Raw genomic sequence first — 17,975 nt, 5'->3', positions numbered from 1 at the left:
ACCTGAAGGTACAGGGCTGGGAACTCTGCTGGGACCAGACCTTTGATCTCTCCCTGAGCTTCTGGTAAGCCCCCAGCTCGGTCCTAGACTGCCCCAAAGCCAGCTGGGCTGGGTCAATAGACACTGGGAACAGGAAGAGACCCAGCATGCTCACTTCACACATTGTAAAACGCACAAAGATCCCAGTTCCAGATAACTCCCAGTATTCTCTTGACTCCTGCCTCTCAGCGAGCAATTTACCCAGCACCTCCAACGTGCATTAATTTATTCTCAAATAGAAACAGAATATATGATCATGTTCAAACCCTTTGACTTCAGAGGTTCAGCCCCCACTTTGCCAGACAAAGAAATAAATCCATTAAGTCTGGTACGCAAGTCTGGCACGCAAAGTTCCCACTTGCCCAAAGAGGCTCTTGATATTGTCTCACTCAGCCCACAGATGGTGGGGGACTGGAAGGGTTATGATCTTGTGGGTTCTCAAACTCCAGACAGTGGAAAGGGATTTAGGGGCTTTGGGAGCACATCACCTACACAAACAAATAGGCAATGAATTCCTCTATTCAGATGAATTTACTGAGAAACCTTTTCCTAAACTCAGTAGACCTAACACTCCCTCATCAACAAAAATAACTCTGCTGTGGCAGGTCAGAGAGGATGCAGGGCCACTGAGGTCCACCTCTGGGAAATCTCATCTGTAGTCATTCTCTTTCATCTTGAATAATTCCTTTTGGGATCAGTCCGCTTACTCTCATCTAGAAAAGGCTGAAACCTTGGGAAGGGGAAGCAGCCCAGCATCCTTGCTTGCCTGAATTGGAATTCCTTCATCGGAGAAGAGGCAGGGAATCTCAGTTCTCCACAGAGCCGGGTGGGATGAAGAACCAGGACAAAGACAGGTGAGAAGCTTCATGGGCATCAGCTGTGGTCCCCCAAACCAGACCTGTGCTCTAGAAGACAAAAATGATAAACCCTCTTTGTAGCATCATAATGAAGATTAAAGGTGATAATTAGAGAAAACACACAGAACACAGCAGGTATTCACGGAACAGAAGTGCTCCTACTTAGAGGCAGGACTACATTTTAATCACCCCAAAGACAGCACCTAAAGACAGCAACTTTGTAGACATGGTGCTTGTGTGTGTGTGTGTGTGTGTGTGTGTGTGTGTGTGTGTGTGTCTAGCAGCTGGCCTTTGCAAATCTGTGTAGCATTTACTCCAAGTAGCTCCTGCTCTATTTCCGACTTCCCAGCCAGGACTGTGCACCTGGGAACCACCCTGTCATAATGAAAAAGGAATCCCACTCATCCTAACAGAACCACTGTGTTAGTTTTTCCGGAATAAAAAAAAACTCTTGAGGAGAAAAGTATAGTCTTTATATTTATCTTTCAAAATATATTCTCCTAAAACAGCCTTGCCTGACACTTTTTTGGGGGGGGCTGTTTTTTTTTTTTAAATAGGGTTTCTCTGTGTAACAGTCCTAGCTGTTCTGGAGCTAACTCATGTAGACCAGGATGGCCTCGAACTCACAGAGATCCGCTTGCCTCTGCTTTCTGAGTCCTGGGATTAAAGGCGTGCACCACAACCGCCAGGCCCTCTCTATTACTTTTAAGTTTATCCAGCACGGATTGTCTTGTCTTAGGGATCCCCTGCCCCTTCCTGACCCACTTCCGCCCCTTTATTAACCTCTCCCCTGCTTGGGTAGCCAAGCTTCAGGAACCTGGAACTCCCTCCTACGTTTTCCTCCTGTTTGGGGAAGATACTTGAGGATGGAGCTAGCGACAAAACCCTGTTAATGACCGCTTGATCTCCCAACCTACTTACTGATTAAGTTTAGAATAAAAATAAAAATAAAAAATCTGGAAGGAAGCTCTTTTATTGTAAATATTTGATGTGTGTGTAGGGTGAGGTCTGGAGTCACACTCTATATCTTGCTCAGTCGGAAGCCCTCTCCTGATTTTTTCCTGGACGCGGCCGGCAGGAGGAGGCAAGAGCCTGAATGTGGCTCCCTGAGCCTTGGGGAGGGCGCAGTCTGAGGGCGCAGCCCTCGGCAGACTCCCGCAAAGCCTTTCCGCTGAACGCCCAGGAGGCAAGGCGAGGCCAAGAGAACTTTGTCACTTAGGTCCGGCTCACTGGCACCTGAACGAACGACTTCAAGCCAACGTGGATCTCTCACTCGAAGAATTGAAAGACTGTTCTCTCCACCCTGACAGGGGTAGGTGGACGCAGGAAGGGGGACGGTAGGGGAGAGGGAAGGGTAAGCTCTTGACAAAGATTTGTGGGCGTCAAACACCATATTTATACACACCGGAAACCTTGAAACAAACATCTGCGACGCAGGAGACTTTGCGGGGGTCGTGGGGGGGAAGATTTGAAGGTTCTACCTACAAAGGGTTGGTAACGGGGACTCCAACCACCTTGAAGCGCCCAAGACTCAGGAAGGGGGGAGATTCTGGTCTTCAGCGTGCCAAGCTCAAGGTCTCGCTTTGAACTCCCAGTGGGCATCAGGGGTGAGGAACCACCTAGTTCCTCAGTGCATAACAATCCCCAACTCTGGCAAGGGTGCAAGGGTTACTGGAGGAAGATAAGATTTTGGCCTCTGGCAGAACAAGGTGCAGGGGCACTCACAGAGAACCGACGTTACCAGCGCCCGCCACCCTCTCAGCTCCAACGAAGCAGCAAGCCTGTATTCGGCCTCCAAACTCCCTACCCATCTTTGGTTCCCCCACCACTGCTTCTCACCATCCGCTACTTAGGACCTGGGGGCGCAGGGGCGGGGCGGCAGGAGAACTGGACCGTGACAGGTGTGCCCCTCCGCCAATCGCCGGACAGAAACCCCTCCCCGGGTCCCCGCTGCTCTCGCCAATCCCAGGCCGCGCTGAGCTTCAAGTGTGCGGAGGGGCGCGGATCCCCACCAAGGCGCCAGCTGCCTCGGCGCTGTCGCTTGAGCGCTTGAGAGCTTAGAACCGGCCTCCCCAACCGAAACTCGCAGAAGCGCTCGCGTAGGAGTTTGTACCAGTGAGTGGAGCGCGGTCACCGCAAGTGAGGACCGCAAGGAAGAGGCGTCTAGACCATGGTCGCTCTCGACTGAGTTTTCCGACTGCGACTTTGATTATTGCAAATAATCGCAGTAAGAATACCGAGCCCCAGGGCTGGTCACCATCACGCTCAGTCTCCGCAAGCCTTCACGCGACCGCGTCGCCCGCCCTTGGGCACTTATTCTCAGCCCCAAACGAGCCGATGGAAAAATCCAAAAATTTCCGCATCGACGCCCTGCTGGCGGTGGATCCCCCACGAGCCGCCTCCACTCAAAGCGCGCCGCTGGCCTTGGTCACTTCGCTCGCGGCCACATCATCTGGCCCCAGTCGAGGCGGCAGCGCTGGCGGGGGCACCAGTAGCGGGGCGAGTCGCAGCTGCAGCCCTGTGTCCTCGGAGGCCACCACAACGCCCGGCGACCGGCTGCGGGCTGAGAGTCCGTCGCCCCCGCGCTTGCTGGCTGCGCACTGCGCTCTGCTGCCCAAGCCCGGATTCCTGGGTGCCGGAGGAGGCGGCGGCGCGGCGGGTGGGCCGGGCACTCCCCACCACCACGCGCACCCAGGTGCCGCCGCCGCCGCCGCTGCGGCTGCGGCTGCCGCCGCCGCCGGCAGCCTGGCACTGGGGCTGCACCCGGGGGGCGCGCAGGGCGGCGCAGGCCTCCCCGCACAGGCGGCTCTCTACGGTCACCCGGTCTACGGTTACTCGGCGGCAGCGGCGGCAGCCGCACTGGCGGGCCAGCACCCTGCGCTTTCCTACTCCTATCCTCAGATGCAAGGCGCGCACCCCGCGCACCCTGCCGACCCCATCAAGCTGGGTGCCGGCACCTTTCAGCTGGACCAGTGGCTGCGCGCGTCCACCGCGGGCATGATCCTGCCCAAGATGCCAGACTTCAGCTGTGAGTACCTGCGCAGCACCCGGGCACTTCTCGCATCCTCCTTTCCCGCACCCCCTTCCCTTCTGCCTCGGCTCTCAGCGATCTGTGCAAGTGCAGGGAAGCCGCCACGGCTCATCCCTGGGCCTGTGAGAGCCTCGCGTGGGCCGCGCGGCGTGAGAGGACCAGCGAATTATTAAGATGGCCACGCTCAGGCCTTGCTTTCTCTTTCTCTCTTAATGGGCAGGGGAGGTTAGAGATGTGAGACTGAAACCTAATGATTAACTTACAGGTTAGAGAAGGAAGTGCACAGGAAGGCTAGCAAAAGAGGACCTAGCCAAAGATGGGGCAGGTTTTAGGGTCATTGAAACCTGGTACTTATCACGGGGAACATGAACTTGGTCAGGGGCTCCATAATTGGCTACGAAAAGACACATCACTGGATCCAGTAGCTAAGGAGAAAATGGACTCCTAGAGTCGCGGGGCTACAAGACCAGGGACCAAGCTCTTCTCTGTTCCTTGTCAGGACTCTGCCTTCCTCTGAAGGGCCAAGGTATGTGTGGTGTGTGTGTGTGTGTGTGTGTGTGTGTGTGTGTGTGTGTGTGTGTGCGCGCGCGCGCGCGCGCGTATGTAGTGGGGTCCCTACATACAGTGTCCAAGACGTCTGTTATAAACAGAAGGTCGCAGGGACTCTAAATAGCAAGTCTTCTCCTGGGAATTTCAGGTGTCCAACACCCTTGGGAGCACCTTCCAAGGTGGAAGCAAAGGTCCAGCCTACTGCGAAATCTCTGCCACCAAAGAGGGACAACCTTTTAGGGGTCACTTCAGACATCCCTGGCACACGCTGCAGCAGCATGTGTGTAGGGCACTCTGGCTCTGACTCTTGCCCTGTGCCCCACATGGGTAGGGGCAAGCTGCCTTTCCATTCAGGCCAGAACAGAAGATGTATATGACTTTCCCCTGTCAGCCACCCAACACCCAAACAAAGAGACCCCATTGTTTCCGTCTGAGTGAGTTTGTTTAGACTGGGGAGATGCAGGCACTGGGAGGAAAAAGCAAAAAAGAAAACAGAAATAAACACTTGCCAGAATTCAGATTCCTCTGCTAGAAGCAATGGTTGTGACTAAACAGAGAGAGTAAGGACCCCAGAGAAGTGCAGAAGTAGCGAGATGGTGAGAGAATCCCTGCCAGCACACTTATTTGCTCAGAGCCACCCAGGTTTTTCCCAGCTTGGCTCCAAGAAGGCCAGCCTTGTTGATCTCGGCAAAGAGGGAAGGCAAGGCTTCCATTAACCTCAGTTGGTGGGGGGGGGGGCGCGGGGGGGGGCTGCAGCTCAGTTGTCTTAGAAATTGTACCTATCCTGAAAGTCCTGGGCAGGATCTAAGCCTGGGTGGTGCATAGCCTACAGCTTCAAATGGAAACCTACCCACACAGGTCCATTATGGCTGTGTGAGATGCATAGGTGCCCAGAGAGGAGCTGGTCACTGGCCACCAACAGACCTCTGTGACTTTGGGTTTCCTGATCACTCAAGTGCTCTCTGCGGGGGGGGGGGGGGATGTTTTCATGGAGCCCAGGGTCACTCAGAATTCCTACAAGTTGAACCCCTTTGTCAGCACACCCAACCCCATAATATCTCATGGTTGCTACATTAAAAGGATGGTCACTTCTACATTAGGAAAAGAATCCAAACCTCAGGCTGCAGACAGGCAATAAGGAATGCAGCAGAGGGTGGCTGAATGTGTTCTATTCCTGGACTTCCCTCTCACCTGGGAAAACAGACTTGGTTTTCTTTAATTGGTTGTTTCTACCCACTACATGGCATTTCCAATGATCCCTTCTGAGCCAGTGTTTTAATTAGAGTTCTAATGTATTATCAAGTTGGGAATTTGTAGCCCTGTTTAACTAAAGCAGGGGGCGTGGACTTTCCTATAAAGCAAATTGCCCATCCCAGGGGAGCCTGAGCTCATCCCAGCCAGGGGCTGGCCTCTTTCTTTCCTTTGCTTTCTTTCTTTTATTGTCTAACACTCTTTGGACTCCTGGGAAATCAAGGGAAGTCTCGTTTTGAGGTCATAAAATTCTCTGTGATGTAACCGTGCGAAATTATGTAAATAAAGCTGGACAAATCTCCTGGAACACACAGAAAGCCAGATCCACTCTCAGCTCAGCCTTTAATTTGAGTAATGAGAATCGTCGGAACAGGCTTCCGTTCCCTTTGCCCTCTGCTCTAGGAGGAGGAGGGAGCTTGTCAAGACCGACGTGGAGACACCCTAATGATATGCTTATTTAGGCTCCAGCTCTGGTCTTAAACATCTCTCTCTCTCTCTCTCTCTCTCTCTCTCTCTCTCTCTCTCTCTCTCTCTCTCGTCCTGCCCGGCTCCCCAAGCATCTTAGACCAACCCTCTTCCTACCAGTGTTCATACAGGTGGCCACTGCGAACAGTCAATAGGCCCTATTTATTTAATCGGGACCCTCAAATGAAAAGACTGTCTATTGAGACAAGCTCTCCACTTCCGCTTGGTGTCTGAGATGTGCCTCCTCTGGTCGGTGGGGAGTAGACACTGATGTTGAAAAAGAAGCCCATGTCCGCAGAGTGGGCGCTGGAGGCTGGACCCTGGGAGGGACAAGGGCAGCAATGGCTGGAACTGGGGCAGTGAACAAACCTACAAAGGCCTCTCATCTTTTAATCCACAGCCCAGGCGCAGTCAAACCTCTTGGGGAAGTGCCGAAGGCCTCGCACTGCCTTCACCAGCCAGCAGCTGTTGGAACTGGAACACCAGTTCAAGCTCAACAAGTACCTGTCCAGGCCCAAGCGTTTTGAGGTGGCCACCTCGCTCATGCTCACCGAGACCCAGGTGCGCACCTGATACCCCGTCCCGTCAGGCAGCCAGTCCCCACAAAATGCCCAGGCAGGCAGTAGTTTGGGGAACTGGGTCCCAGCTTCTTGATCGACCTTCAGGTTGGGTATTAAGTCTCAGTGGGACAGGTTCTAGAAAGACCCAGAGCATTTTTTCCATGCTGGAGGTTTGACTCAATAGGCTTGGGTAGAGGCTGAGAATCTGTATTTAACAAGTTATTCTGGGGAAGGTGTCCCGCAGGCCAAATTCTAGGTGATTCTTTTTCTAGAAAGGCGCGGATTTAGAGTTTAGAGACCTGCTAGCTGCCCTGGTGTCTCGATAGACTAAGGGCATGGAGTGAAACACTCCCAGCTGTGAGTTTGGGGCACCACACCCAGCTATGGAATTACTGAAGAATAGAGTGGATATAGGGGCTTCTCGATGTAGGGAATCGAGAAGCCGCTGCCCAGTCGGCTTCTTAGTCGTCTAGGAAGTCCCTTCTAGGGTAAGGGTGGGCCGAGGGGCAGGGATCCCGGGTGCTCACACCCTCTGCATCCGTGATGATGCAGTTGTCGGGTTTCTCACGCCAACTTGTGCCCACAGGTGAAGATTTGGTTCCAGAACCGCCGAATGAAATGGAAACGCAGCAAAAAAGCCAAAGAGCAGGCTGCGCAGGAGGCGGAGAAACAGAAGGGTGGCGGCGGAGGCACCGTCAAAGGCTGCGCTGAGGAGAAGGCCGAGGAAGAGCTGCTGGGGCCGCCGGTACCTGGGGACAAGGGCAGCAGCCGTCGCCTGCGGGACTTGCGAGACAGTGACCCGGATGAGGATGAGGATGATGAAGAAGACGACCACTTCCCCTACAGCAATGGCTCCGGTGCCCACGCCGCCTCGTCTGAGTGTTCATCCGAAGACGACTCTCCTCCACCAAGGCCGGGTGGGCCCGGGCACCATCCTCCGCCTCAGTAGTTGCCCTAAGCGCGGCAGCAGGGACGCGCTCGATGGCCAGCTTGGCTGCAGGTTTCCAACCCCATCCTGTGGCCTGCAGCTGTCTGGCAGCCGGTCTCCGAACCGTGCATCCAGGTGCGGGCTCGAGTGGGCGATTCTATTTGGGCTCTTGAAGGTCAACGAGAGAGAGAGAGAGAGAGAGAGAGAGAGAGAGAGAGAGAGAGAGAGAGAGAGAGAGAGAGAGGGAGAGAGGAGAGAGAGCTCCACTGTGAACTTTTCGTTCTTTTCAATTTAATTTCGGGTTGTGTTGGCCGGAGGTGCTTGTGAGAAGAACCCATCCCTTGAGAAGTGGCTCCTGCCTGGCTCTTCCTTCATCGGAGAAGGGAAAACTACAGTGTTAAGTGACCTAGAAACTTGAATTCTTTGGAGACACCATTCTGCTAAGAATTGAAAACAAAAAAAAAAGGTTTTATGCCTATGTATGGCGGATATTATGTCATAAGCATTCAGATTGCTGAAAAATCTCAGAATGGTAGTGTATTTTTGTATATTGTATTTATATATAAAGAAAGAAACGTCTACTTATGCATGCTAAATTATTATTTAGCTTCCCCATTCCCCAGGGTGGAGATGGAATGTAAAATAAATTGGTTTTGTACTGGATGAGAGTGAAAAACAAACTTTAATTTTGGAAGGTGGAGGATTGAACCCAGGGCCATGGGCAAGCGAAGCAAGTGCTGTGCCACTGGCCCACACCACCAACTCAGGAAGAGCAAACCTCGTGGGGCCTGGCTGTTTTGGTTGTAGGGATGGCGGGCAGAGTGTCTACTTCGTGATTATCAGCAAAGGGTGAAAATCAGAATGGCAAGTGGATGTCAGGATCAGCTCTATGCCCGGGGGGGGGGGGGGGGGCAAGTCCGAACCTAATTCCAGAGGCTGAAGGGGCAGGAGGGGGTGGGGATCGCAGGTGTGAAGTATGGCTAAAAATATCAGAGGCCAGGTGTCAGAGTGAGACCAGTGCCTGGTTTAAACCCTGTGCTGTTCGTGACCGAGTGATTTTGAACACTGTGTTTATTTCCCATTTACTTGCTGGATCTTTTAGCTTCATTGGCATGGGAATATAGTATTTGAATATTTCGGAGAATAAGCTGCCAACAACTAGGTGTTAGTGGCATTTGGGGTCCTAGCGATCCAGGCGCTAAGCAAGCACATTTCCCGGAAAAGCACTTAATGGCGCCTTGCAGCGCGTTCTCCTTTTGACCGGGCACCCTCAGCCAGCACGACGTCCCTTGTGCTAGCCAGGAACGATTTTACTGGATCTGTACAAATGTCTTCTGAGAGGAAGCGGCAGGCGGCAAGAATGCATCCATGCCAGGGCTACAATGGCTCTGGGTTAATAAACCTCTGCAGCGAACGCCATCAATCATTCAGTTCCCAGACCATGTGCGGCACAGATGCCGAGCCCAGCCCTAAGCACATTGGTCCTCAGCATCTTGACTCTGGCCAGGGAACGCGGAGTCTTCCGGGTCTGGTTCAATCCCCCCCCCGCCCCGCCCTTCCCCACTTCCCATTCCTCCTTGGTTGTCTTGGTGGTCAGCTTTCGAATGAGACCTCTCTTGGGTCTTCCTCCGTTCCTTCACTTTCTCTGAGTGTGGGCGATCAGCCTCCTCCGCTTGCTTCTGCCCGCCCTCCCTCCCAGCTGCTGAAAGTTCAGAGGGGCCTGGAGTTTCATTTGGGTGATTACAGCGGGGCCAGCGGGGCACTCCTCCATCTCAGAGCCAAGTCAGATTAATATCCTCCTGGCAGCTCATTATCACCCTGGGCTCCTTCCGTAAAATCCAAGCCCGCTCAAGTCGGGTGTGGGACTGGAAGCCGGCTCAAACCGGCTCTAGCCGGGCGTCGGACGGCAAGCTGAGCGCGTGCCGTGCTCAGCAGGGCAACTGCTGAGCGCCACGAGCGCGGTGGACCGGAGTCCCTGCAGCCTTCCGATCCAAAAGGTTTTGGGGGCGAATTCGGACTGGGTTTACAACTGGTGAAGGGCTGAAGGAAAGGAAATGGGAAAATCTGAAAGGAGTGGATGAAAGAGAGAAAAGGTACATGTTTTGTTTTTGTTTTTTTTCGTCTTTTAAAAAGACATATGTATATCTTTTTAATTTCTAACGCATTGGCGAGGTTCAGCCCGAAGCAATCTCTTCGCAGTCTGGCGCCACATCTGGGGGTTATTTTCCCTCCGAGGATGGCCATCCCAGTTTCAGAGCCTCTGAGCCCGAAACACTGAGTAAACAAGAAAAGGGAGGCCTGGAACTGGGATGGAAGGGTAACAAATGATCTGGGAACTCAGGGTACCCCCACTTTAAGGGAGAGACACTGCCCTGAAACAAAGGCCAGCGGAACGCTGGAGGAAGAAACAACCACAAGGACAACCCATTCCATTTCTCCCCACTAGGGTACAGCAGGGCAGAGAGCCTTTAGTTTGGCGCGCAGATCCGCCGGCGGCCTCAGTGTCTCAAGCCAGCAGCTTAATCGCAGCGGAATTTATCTCGCTAATAAATTTAATGATCAATTCGTTCTTGTCACAGTAGCTCTTCCCCAAATCAATTATAGCAAATTTAAATATAATCACTGCCTCATCCTAGCTTACTCCGGGCACGGTACTCATTCATTCCGCCTAAGAAACTGCCTGGAGGCCTCCTGGCTCGCGTGGAGGGCTGCACCTCCACTCAGGGTCACTGACTTGGCTGTGCCACCCACAAGGACCGCCTTGGGCATCTCCTCCATCCTCACTCGAGCCTCTGTGGCCCCGGGCCAGGGTGCTGGGACTAGAAATTGGCTTTGCAGTCTCAAGGATTGGGTTCCCAGAATCACAGTCAGCTAGGTCTACACAGTGGGCATCCTGATGTTGGGAGTTCGAATTCCAAGCTTCGTACTCAGATATCCCCAGGTGACCCAGCCCTCAGCTGGCGATGCCTGGTCCCTATGATGTACAGCGATTCCGTGGTGTAATGTAAGGATCTGAGAGCCCCACCCCCCAATACTGACCTGGACTCCCATAACTCTGATGACCGATTTCTTTAGTGATCCAATAAAATAATCTGCACCCTTTCCAGTCCCTGAGGGCAGTGAGAGGTTAATAGTATAGAGTCTGGAAGCCCAGAGCAACTAGAAGTAGAGGAGGTGGGTCTGCTCTTTTCATGTTAGCCCTCCCCAGCACAGTGCCCAGATGGGAGTCAGCTTGGAGAGGAACTTTATGAGCCCCAAAACACGAACAAGAGAAGCAAAAATAGGCAACTGGGAGTCTATCAGTGAAAAACTTCAGTGCCACGAAGGACAGAGTTAACAAAAAGGTTAACACTGCAAGCCAATGGGCTAACATGGAGAATAACAACTACAATTCAGCCACAGCAAAAGTCGAAACAACACAACTGAAGACTCATAAGGACTATAACAGATGCAGAGGAGGAGTGGCTAGGAAGAGAAATGCCAGTCAAACCTTGAGGAAGATGCACCCTCTACAAACACAAAAGACTTGATGTGAGGGTGTGGAGAAATCTGATCCCTTGTGTGCTGGCAGGATGGAAGTGTGAAGTGGTGCAGTCACCATGGAAAGCAATGGAGAAGTGTCTCAAAAAAATCAAAACTGGGCTGATTCTACAGCTCAGCAGTAGAGGGCTTGCCTAGTATATGCGAGGCCCCCAGTTCAATCTCTATTACTACTAAACAGCAACAAAAGCAAACCAGACCACTGCGTGAGCCAGCAGTGCTAGTTTTGAATATCTAAAAACTGACAGCAAGCTCTGAAGGAGAAATAAGCACACTCATATTTTATGACATTATTATTCAAAAGAGGTAAGAGCTGGGAGCAAGTTAGGTATTCAACTGCAGGTGAATCTATGAACAAAATGTTCACACTATGGAGAAAGGAAGGAAGGAAGGAAGGAAGGAAGGAAGGAAGGAAGGAAGGAAGGAAGGAAGGAAGGAAGGGCAGCTCTGCCACATGCCTCAGCCTGGATGAGTCCAGGAAACTACTGCCCTGGAGAAATAAACCAGCCACAGGGAAACCATCGCTACTGGCCTTCACTTGTATAGGCACCATTTAATTTTTTAAAAACTGTATATGCACATGTCTCTGTGTAGCATTATGTGACTGCAGGTGTCCTTGGAGGGTAGAGGCAAAAGATCCAGATTCTCCTGGAGCTGGGGTTACAGGCAGTTAAGTGAGGCCTTAAGTGGGTGTGGGCACCAAACTCAGGTCCTCTGCGAGAGCAGAAACTGCTCTTAACCCCCAAGCCATCTTTCCACACTAATGGGGTCATTTTAGGACCTCAGAAAATGGTTGACAATGGGTGGAAGGAGAGGCAGGAGTGGGGATGGGTGTCCTAGGGAGTTGTTTACAGGGACAGAATTTCTGTTTGGGAAAATGAGAAGGTTCTAGAGATCTGGAGGCTACAAGAGGAGTTTAGTTAACATTATTGTACTGTACACTTAGAAACGGTAGTGAGGGAGACAGGGGCATATGCTTATCACCTCAGCACTACTTAGGAGTGCCTGTCTGAGCCAGGATCTACATAGGGGAACCACATCTAAATGATGAAGTTGGTGATGGCGGTTGTATAAGAACCCTGTAATCCCACTACTCTGGTGCCTCAGGCAGGAAAATTGCCAGGGACCAGTGTGGGCTGCATAGCAAGACCCCATCTAAAAAAGAAAAAGGTGAAGATGTTTTTTACGTTTTTTACATTTTCACCCCTCGTCTCTGCATTCTATACCCCACCCTCTCTGCGCGCCCCTTTCTCCTTTTCCTTATAAACTAAGCGCCAAACAGGTCGTTTTGTCCGATAGCCTCCCAGAACTGAGTGTGGCTCCATGCCTGGCAAGGTGCTTCAGGGTGGTTCCGTCGTACACCTCTCAGGGGTACCAGTTGAAGGCGCCCTGTAGACTTCGTCTATCCTCGGGGTGCAGGGACAGTCTAAGTCAGTCCTCTGACCCTTCAAGTCGAGCCCCAGGGCTAGGTAAGTGGGAACTCCAGGGAGAAGAGTGGCTCTGGGAGGCGTCCTGGAGATGTTGGGAATCCTATGGAAGGGGCTGGGAGCCTTCTGGAATCGTCGCAAGGTGTGGGTGCCAAGAGGAATGTTCCCTGCCCCCCAGTATCAAAGTCCCGCGGTACTCTGTGTCTCCCTCAATAAAACTAATCCTTCGGAGGTGTGACCTGCGCCAAGAATGCCGCAGTGTTCAGACTACAAGGGCGAATATGTTTTTCAGATTTGGGTTTTATGGTCGGATTAAAGTTTATTTTCCATAATAGGACACCTAATAAAACGCATAAAGCCGGTCCGGGCTCCAGCTGGTGGCCTCGTTTAACACTTTCACTTCGTAAATCACTTTAGGGAGCACCAGGTGTGCGACGCCGACGCGGGCGCGTGGAGGCGGCGGTAGCGACTCGGGTCCGCGCCCCGCATCACCATCGAGCGCGCGCGGCTCCCACCTCCCCGAGTTCGCATTCAGCCGGAGGTGGAGCGGCCCGGGGTCACCTGCCCGCGGGGTTCCTGGCCGCTCGGCCCCGCGTCGACCCCGCATTCCGCCGCCAGCGCACCTGCTGCCCCGCCCCTGGTACACACCGCGCCTGACAATGCGCGGCTCCGACCCATTGTCTTGGGCGGCGCAGGGGCGGGACTCAGGGTGACACCCCCCCCCCCCCCCGCGGGCGCTGCAAGGGCGGGCGTGCGGTTTACCCAGCTGGGGAGGAACAAAGGCGCGCGCTTATCTCCCCGGTCCGCGCAACCGACCTCGGGGAGAGCCGCGCGGGGTCAGACCTGGGGCGCGGGGCGGGACCCTAGGCTGGGACCGCGAAAGGGAAGTACCTGCCCACGGGCACTGTGAAGCGGCTACCTCGGGGGAGCCCAGAGCTGCTCCAGTCCTGTCTCCAGGACCTTGTTCTGCAGGGTGCTAGAATAAGCCCCAGGAGCAATGGCTGCAGTAACAGGGAGTGCTCCGACCCTGGGTTCAGTTCACCCCTAGCGGGTCCCCCTTCTTTCCATAGGTTCCTGTTACAGCCCAGAAAGAGCTCCGGGTGTTTTCAAGAAAAATGAGGCAGACCGTGGAAGTGGACGAGTGGATTCCGCGACGGGTTAGTGCTGAAAGCCTACCCAGTTTCACCAAGATGCTTGTAGGTTTTATATTTGTTATATTTTCATTTTCCTGATTAAAATGGTTATTTCAACCATAGTATTTGTTTTTATGCCGGAATTCAATAAATAAAAGAAAAAAAAGGAAGAAAGCAACAAAATAAACAAAAAACCAGAAAGGGGGCAGGGAGTGTCCCAGCTGTTGTGAGCGGCGGTTTGTTCAGTTTACTGGGCTTGGGACTCCCAGGTGGTCACAGGCTGCCTGGGTTAAGCCCTGGCTTAGCTGCCTCTTGCAAACTGTGCCTCAGCCAGTGTCAGAGGCCCTTTCGTGCAAACAGAGGCGCAACTCTCAGGTCTGACTGGGTCTAGCTCTTCAAGTCAGGGCCAACACAGACAGGAAACTTTCAGTGTTTAAAAACGACGATAATGATTTACAAAGGGGATACACATCGTCTCTTCATCACAGGGCAGCATGTACACACTATCCCTCACCTTCCAGGCCACCCCCCATCGTGGTCTCTTTATCTTAGATCTTCAGGTTCCTGTGATCAGCCTCAAGTTAGGAACCTGTGCCAACCACAGCAAATAATCCAACCTGTAGACCTTCCTTCCTTCCTTCCTTCCTTCCTTCCTTCCTTCCTTCCTTCCTTCCTTTCTTTCTTTCTTTCAAATTATTTTATGTGTATTTATGTATTTTTGCCTGCATATTTGTGTACCACTTATATACTAGGTATTTTTAGAGTCCAGAAGAGGACATAGAGTCCCCTGGAACTGAAGTTTCAGAAGGTCATGAGCTGCCAGGTGGGTGTTAGAACTCAAACCTCAGGTCCTCAGCAAGAGCAGTCAGTGCTTTTAACAGTTGAGCCATCTCCTTACCCCCTTCCAGCCTTCCACCTGGAAAGAGCATGACTCAGGTGATGGCCAGTCTCTGAGTTTAGTCAGTTTAGTCAGTCTCTGAGTCAGCCCCTGATTTGGCCTTATTGCACCTAAGATGAGGCTGTGACTAGCCAATGGGACACTTGTACATACATAACAACTAGAGCCTTAAAACACGACTGCCGCTCTGCCTACTGAAAATACAACTGAAACGCCACACTACTTTCCCTTTTTTGCCGAAAATAAAGAAGGCTATTAACTAATACAAGAAAAGCTATGGGCACATGGAGAGGCTGGCCAGAGAAAACCCTCCCAAGATGTCAGCAAGTGATAGAAGCAATACCTAATAGTATGGCCAACTTCCATCTACATGAACAATTATCATGGAAAGATTTTTTGTTGTTGTTTGAGATAGAGTTTCTTTGTGTAACAGTCCAGGCTGTCCTGGTACTCGCTTTGTAGACCAGGCTGGTCTCTAACCCACTAATTCTCACCTGCCTCTTCCTCCCAAGTGCTAGGATTAAAGGCATGAGCCACGACTACCACCCAGCGAGCTAGACCTCTTTGGAAATTACTGTAGACATACCCAGAAGTGTATCTTCTAGGTGATTCTAAATCTATTTCAGTTGACAGTGACAAGTCCATCACCGGGAGATAAGGGCCAGTGAGAGCGGCTCCTCAGGATTTCAGTATTGGATCTTCTCCCCACCCCACTGGCTGGAATCCATCATACAACCACACAGAATCTCTGGGGATGAGAACAGAGCTTCCACTCTTGGTTAGCCACAGACCTGGTAGAACCGTGCAGCTTGCATGCTGGGTAAAAGGATATTGAGAGACAAATTCTGTCACAGACAATTGATCTGGATCTTCGGCTATTATGGTAAAATTTGCATGTGTTTGTCTTTTAAAGACTGTAAGTGGTGCCCTTCTCTGTAACTCAACTTTCCCCATTCAAACATCACCTCTGGGGTCTGCAATTCATGCTCTGAGCAGCCAAGCACCCTCTGCCCTACTCCTGTGGTACTATTTCAGGAGCTTGGATCTTTCTAAAAAATATTTAAATTTTAAAACTTTGTTTTTTCAAGACAGGGTTTTCCTGTGTAGCTCTATCTGTTCTGGAACTTGCTTTGGAGATCACGTTGGCCAGCCTTGGAGCTCAGAAATACCTGCCTCTGCCTCCCGAGTGCTGTGCCACCACACACACAGCTTTGGCTTTTTTTTTTAATGTTTCATTTATTATTTATGTGTGTGTAAGTATTTGTGCCATAGCACACATGTGCAGGCCGGAGGACAAATCCATGGAGGCAGTTTTCTCCTCCCACCTTTTGTTGTTGTATATTTGTTTGCTTTTGGTTTTTTGAGACACGGTTTCTCTGTTTCTTTGTAACCTGTCCTGGAACTTGCTATATAGACCAGGCTGGCCTCAAACTCACAGAGATCCCCCCTTCTGCTTCCTGCGTGCTGGGATTAAAGGCATGAGCTACCACTGCCCACCCCCTCCCTTTTTTTAAAGACAGGTTCTTACTGTATAGTCCCACCTCTGTCTCCTGGGTGCTGGAATTATAGGTGTGTGCCACCACACCTGGCTCCTCTTCAACTTTCCTGTGGGTTCTGGGGATGGAACTGAGGCTATTAGACTCGCACAAGTAAGCATCTAAACTTTGGTGGCCCATCTCAGTGGCCCTGTGCGTCTTTCTTTTAAACCACTCTTAGGATCGGAAAAGCAGGCCTCTGAAATCTTCCTCTTTGGTTCCAGAGGCACAGAAAACATCATATCCTCAAGCAGCATGCTTTTGTATCTTTAAACTTCCAGAAAAACCTTGGGACAAGGGTCCTAAAAGCCCTAGGGGAGCCTCTCCCTGTCCTTCAGCTGCAGGTGGAGCCCAAATCCTAGCTCAGCACCCAGTTGCCTACCTTCTATGGTGCCCCTGTAGTCCACATCTAGAGTTTTAGAGGCCTTCTCTTCTCTATCTTCATAAAACAAAGTAATTTGCTTTTAATGACTGCTGGTGTTTTCTTTCCCAGTTCTATTGGAGCAGATAATGTCTGCAGCCTTCCCCACAGGTTAAACCACCATGACCTTCATAATCAAAGAACAGAAATAAATTATATTTGCTCATGTATGTCGCTCCGTCTCAGGGCCTGGCTGCCTTCTAATCGCAGACAGTGTGATAGTGTTTTGCTTTTATCGGGCCTCTCCCTCGCAGGTAACAAAGCACTTTATTATGCCATTAAGAGGGGGGAGTGCCTCTGCCGGCGGTTCCCACTGCGGCTACAGTGACACTCGGACTTCCGACCCTGGGACTCTCCCACGGTGGTGCCAGGGGTGAGCAGAGCTTCTTACCATCTGTCCAGGCCACGTGAGACATAAGGCCTTCAGAACTGGGTGATATGGATTTGGACTTGAAAGGAACAGGTGCTAGCGGGCAAGTCTGCCCCCTGGACTCCAGGATGAACCCTGGTGCCAGTTCCAACTCCTGCTATACAACCCAGACCCCATTTAGCAGAGCTGTCTCTGATTCGCAGCAGGAAGCTGTTCTTGAGTCTGCTCCTGTAGTTCTGGTCCTCACCTGCCTCAGCTAGGCCAGGAAGGATAGGGTCCTGGGGGCAGGGGTCACTGGGCCCCAGCAGGCCTGGAGGTGGAGCTCTGCTGAGATGTTCCTAATGGTGACAGATGGCAACATAATACCAGGACTCTCTAAAGATATGTCTGGGTTCCAAGGCAGCCCAGACCTGAACAGAACCTTCTGGACCGGTGGCTCTCAACCTTCTTAATGATGTGATCCTTTAATTCAGTTCCTCACGTTGTGGTGACCCCCAACCATAAAATTATTTTTGTTGCTACTTAATAACTGTAACTTTGCTGTTATGAATAATAATGTAAATATGTGTGCTTTTCAAGGGTCTTAAGTGACCCCTGCGAAAGGGTCATTTGATCCATTTTAATAGTGCCTATTTGAGAGAACAAAGGGTCTTCAAATATCCACACACAAGTGATACCTGTGGTGTAGCATGTCTGCAATGAGTATTGTGTTTGTGGAATGTGAACCATGGTGCCATTTCCCCCAGGTAATGTGGGATATTTGTACACTGTGTGAAAATGTATTGCTGTGACTGGACTGGTGTAATAAAAACTGAACGGCCAATAGTTAGGTAGGAGGTCTAGGCAGGATTTTTGGGCAGAAAGAGAGAACTCTGGGAAGAAGGCGGAGTCACCAGCCAGACATGGAGGAAGTAGCAGAAACAGTACAGAAAGATGAAGTAATGAGCCACAAGACAGAATGTAAGTTAAAA

General features: G+C 51.5%; 1 protein-coding gene and 1 long non-coding RNA gene across 2 annotated transcripts; one reads left to right on the top strand and one right to left on the bottom strand.

Annotated features, from left to right (window-relative positions):
- Positions 1–248: 248 nt before the first annotated feature.
- On the bottom strand, positions 249–4,126 carry LOC148121960 (uncharacterized). The gene is made up of 2 exons (XR_015738203.1): positions 3,933–4,126; positions 249–944 (listed from the first exon to the last, which is right to left on the bottom strand). It is a non-coding gene; the product is annotated as an uncharacterized LOC148121960 (long non-coding RNA).
- Mnx1 (motor neuron and pancreas homeobox 1) lies at positions 2,018–8,343 on the top strand. Its single transcript, XM_087907536.1, has 3 exons — positions 2,018–3,924; positions 6,593–6,753; positions 7,339–8,343. Exons 1-3 carry the CDS (start codon positions 3,234–3,236, stop codon positions 7,699–7,701), a joined length of 1,215 nt encoding a protein of 404 aa, XP_087763662.1. The 5' UTR covers positions 2,018–3,233; the 3' UTR covers positions 7,702–8,343.
- Positions 8,344–17,975: the final 9,632 nt, after the last annotated feature.

This window comes from Myodes glareolus, chromosome 6 (genome assembly GCF_982192425.1).
Source record: "Myodes glareolus chromosome 6, mMyoGla1.1, whole genome shotgun sequence".
NCBI classification, from domain to species: domain Eukaryota; kingdom Metazoa; phylum Chordata; class Mammalia; order Rodentia; family Cricetidae; genus Myodes; species Myodes glareolus.
Note: the sequence above shows the minus strand (reverse complement) of the source record. Positions and strands in the feature narration are given on the sequence as shown.

What these genes read in the sequence shown, in the direction of transcription:
- Mnx1 (XM_087907536.1), top strand. Translation starts at nt 3,234, where the DNA reads ATGGAAAAATCCAAAAATTTCCGCATCGACGCCCTGCTGGCGGTGGAT. An exon ending in CAAGATGCCAGACTTCAGCT is followed by an intron (nt 3,925 to 6,592) that starts GTGAGTACCTGC and finishes TTTAATCCACAG; the next exon opens with CCCAGGCGCAGTCAAACCTC. An exon ending in TCATGCTCACCGAGACCCAG is followed by an intron (nt 6,754 to 7,338) that starts GTGCGCACCTGA and finishes TTGTGCCCACAG; the next exon opens with GTGAAGATTTGGTTCCAGAA.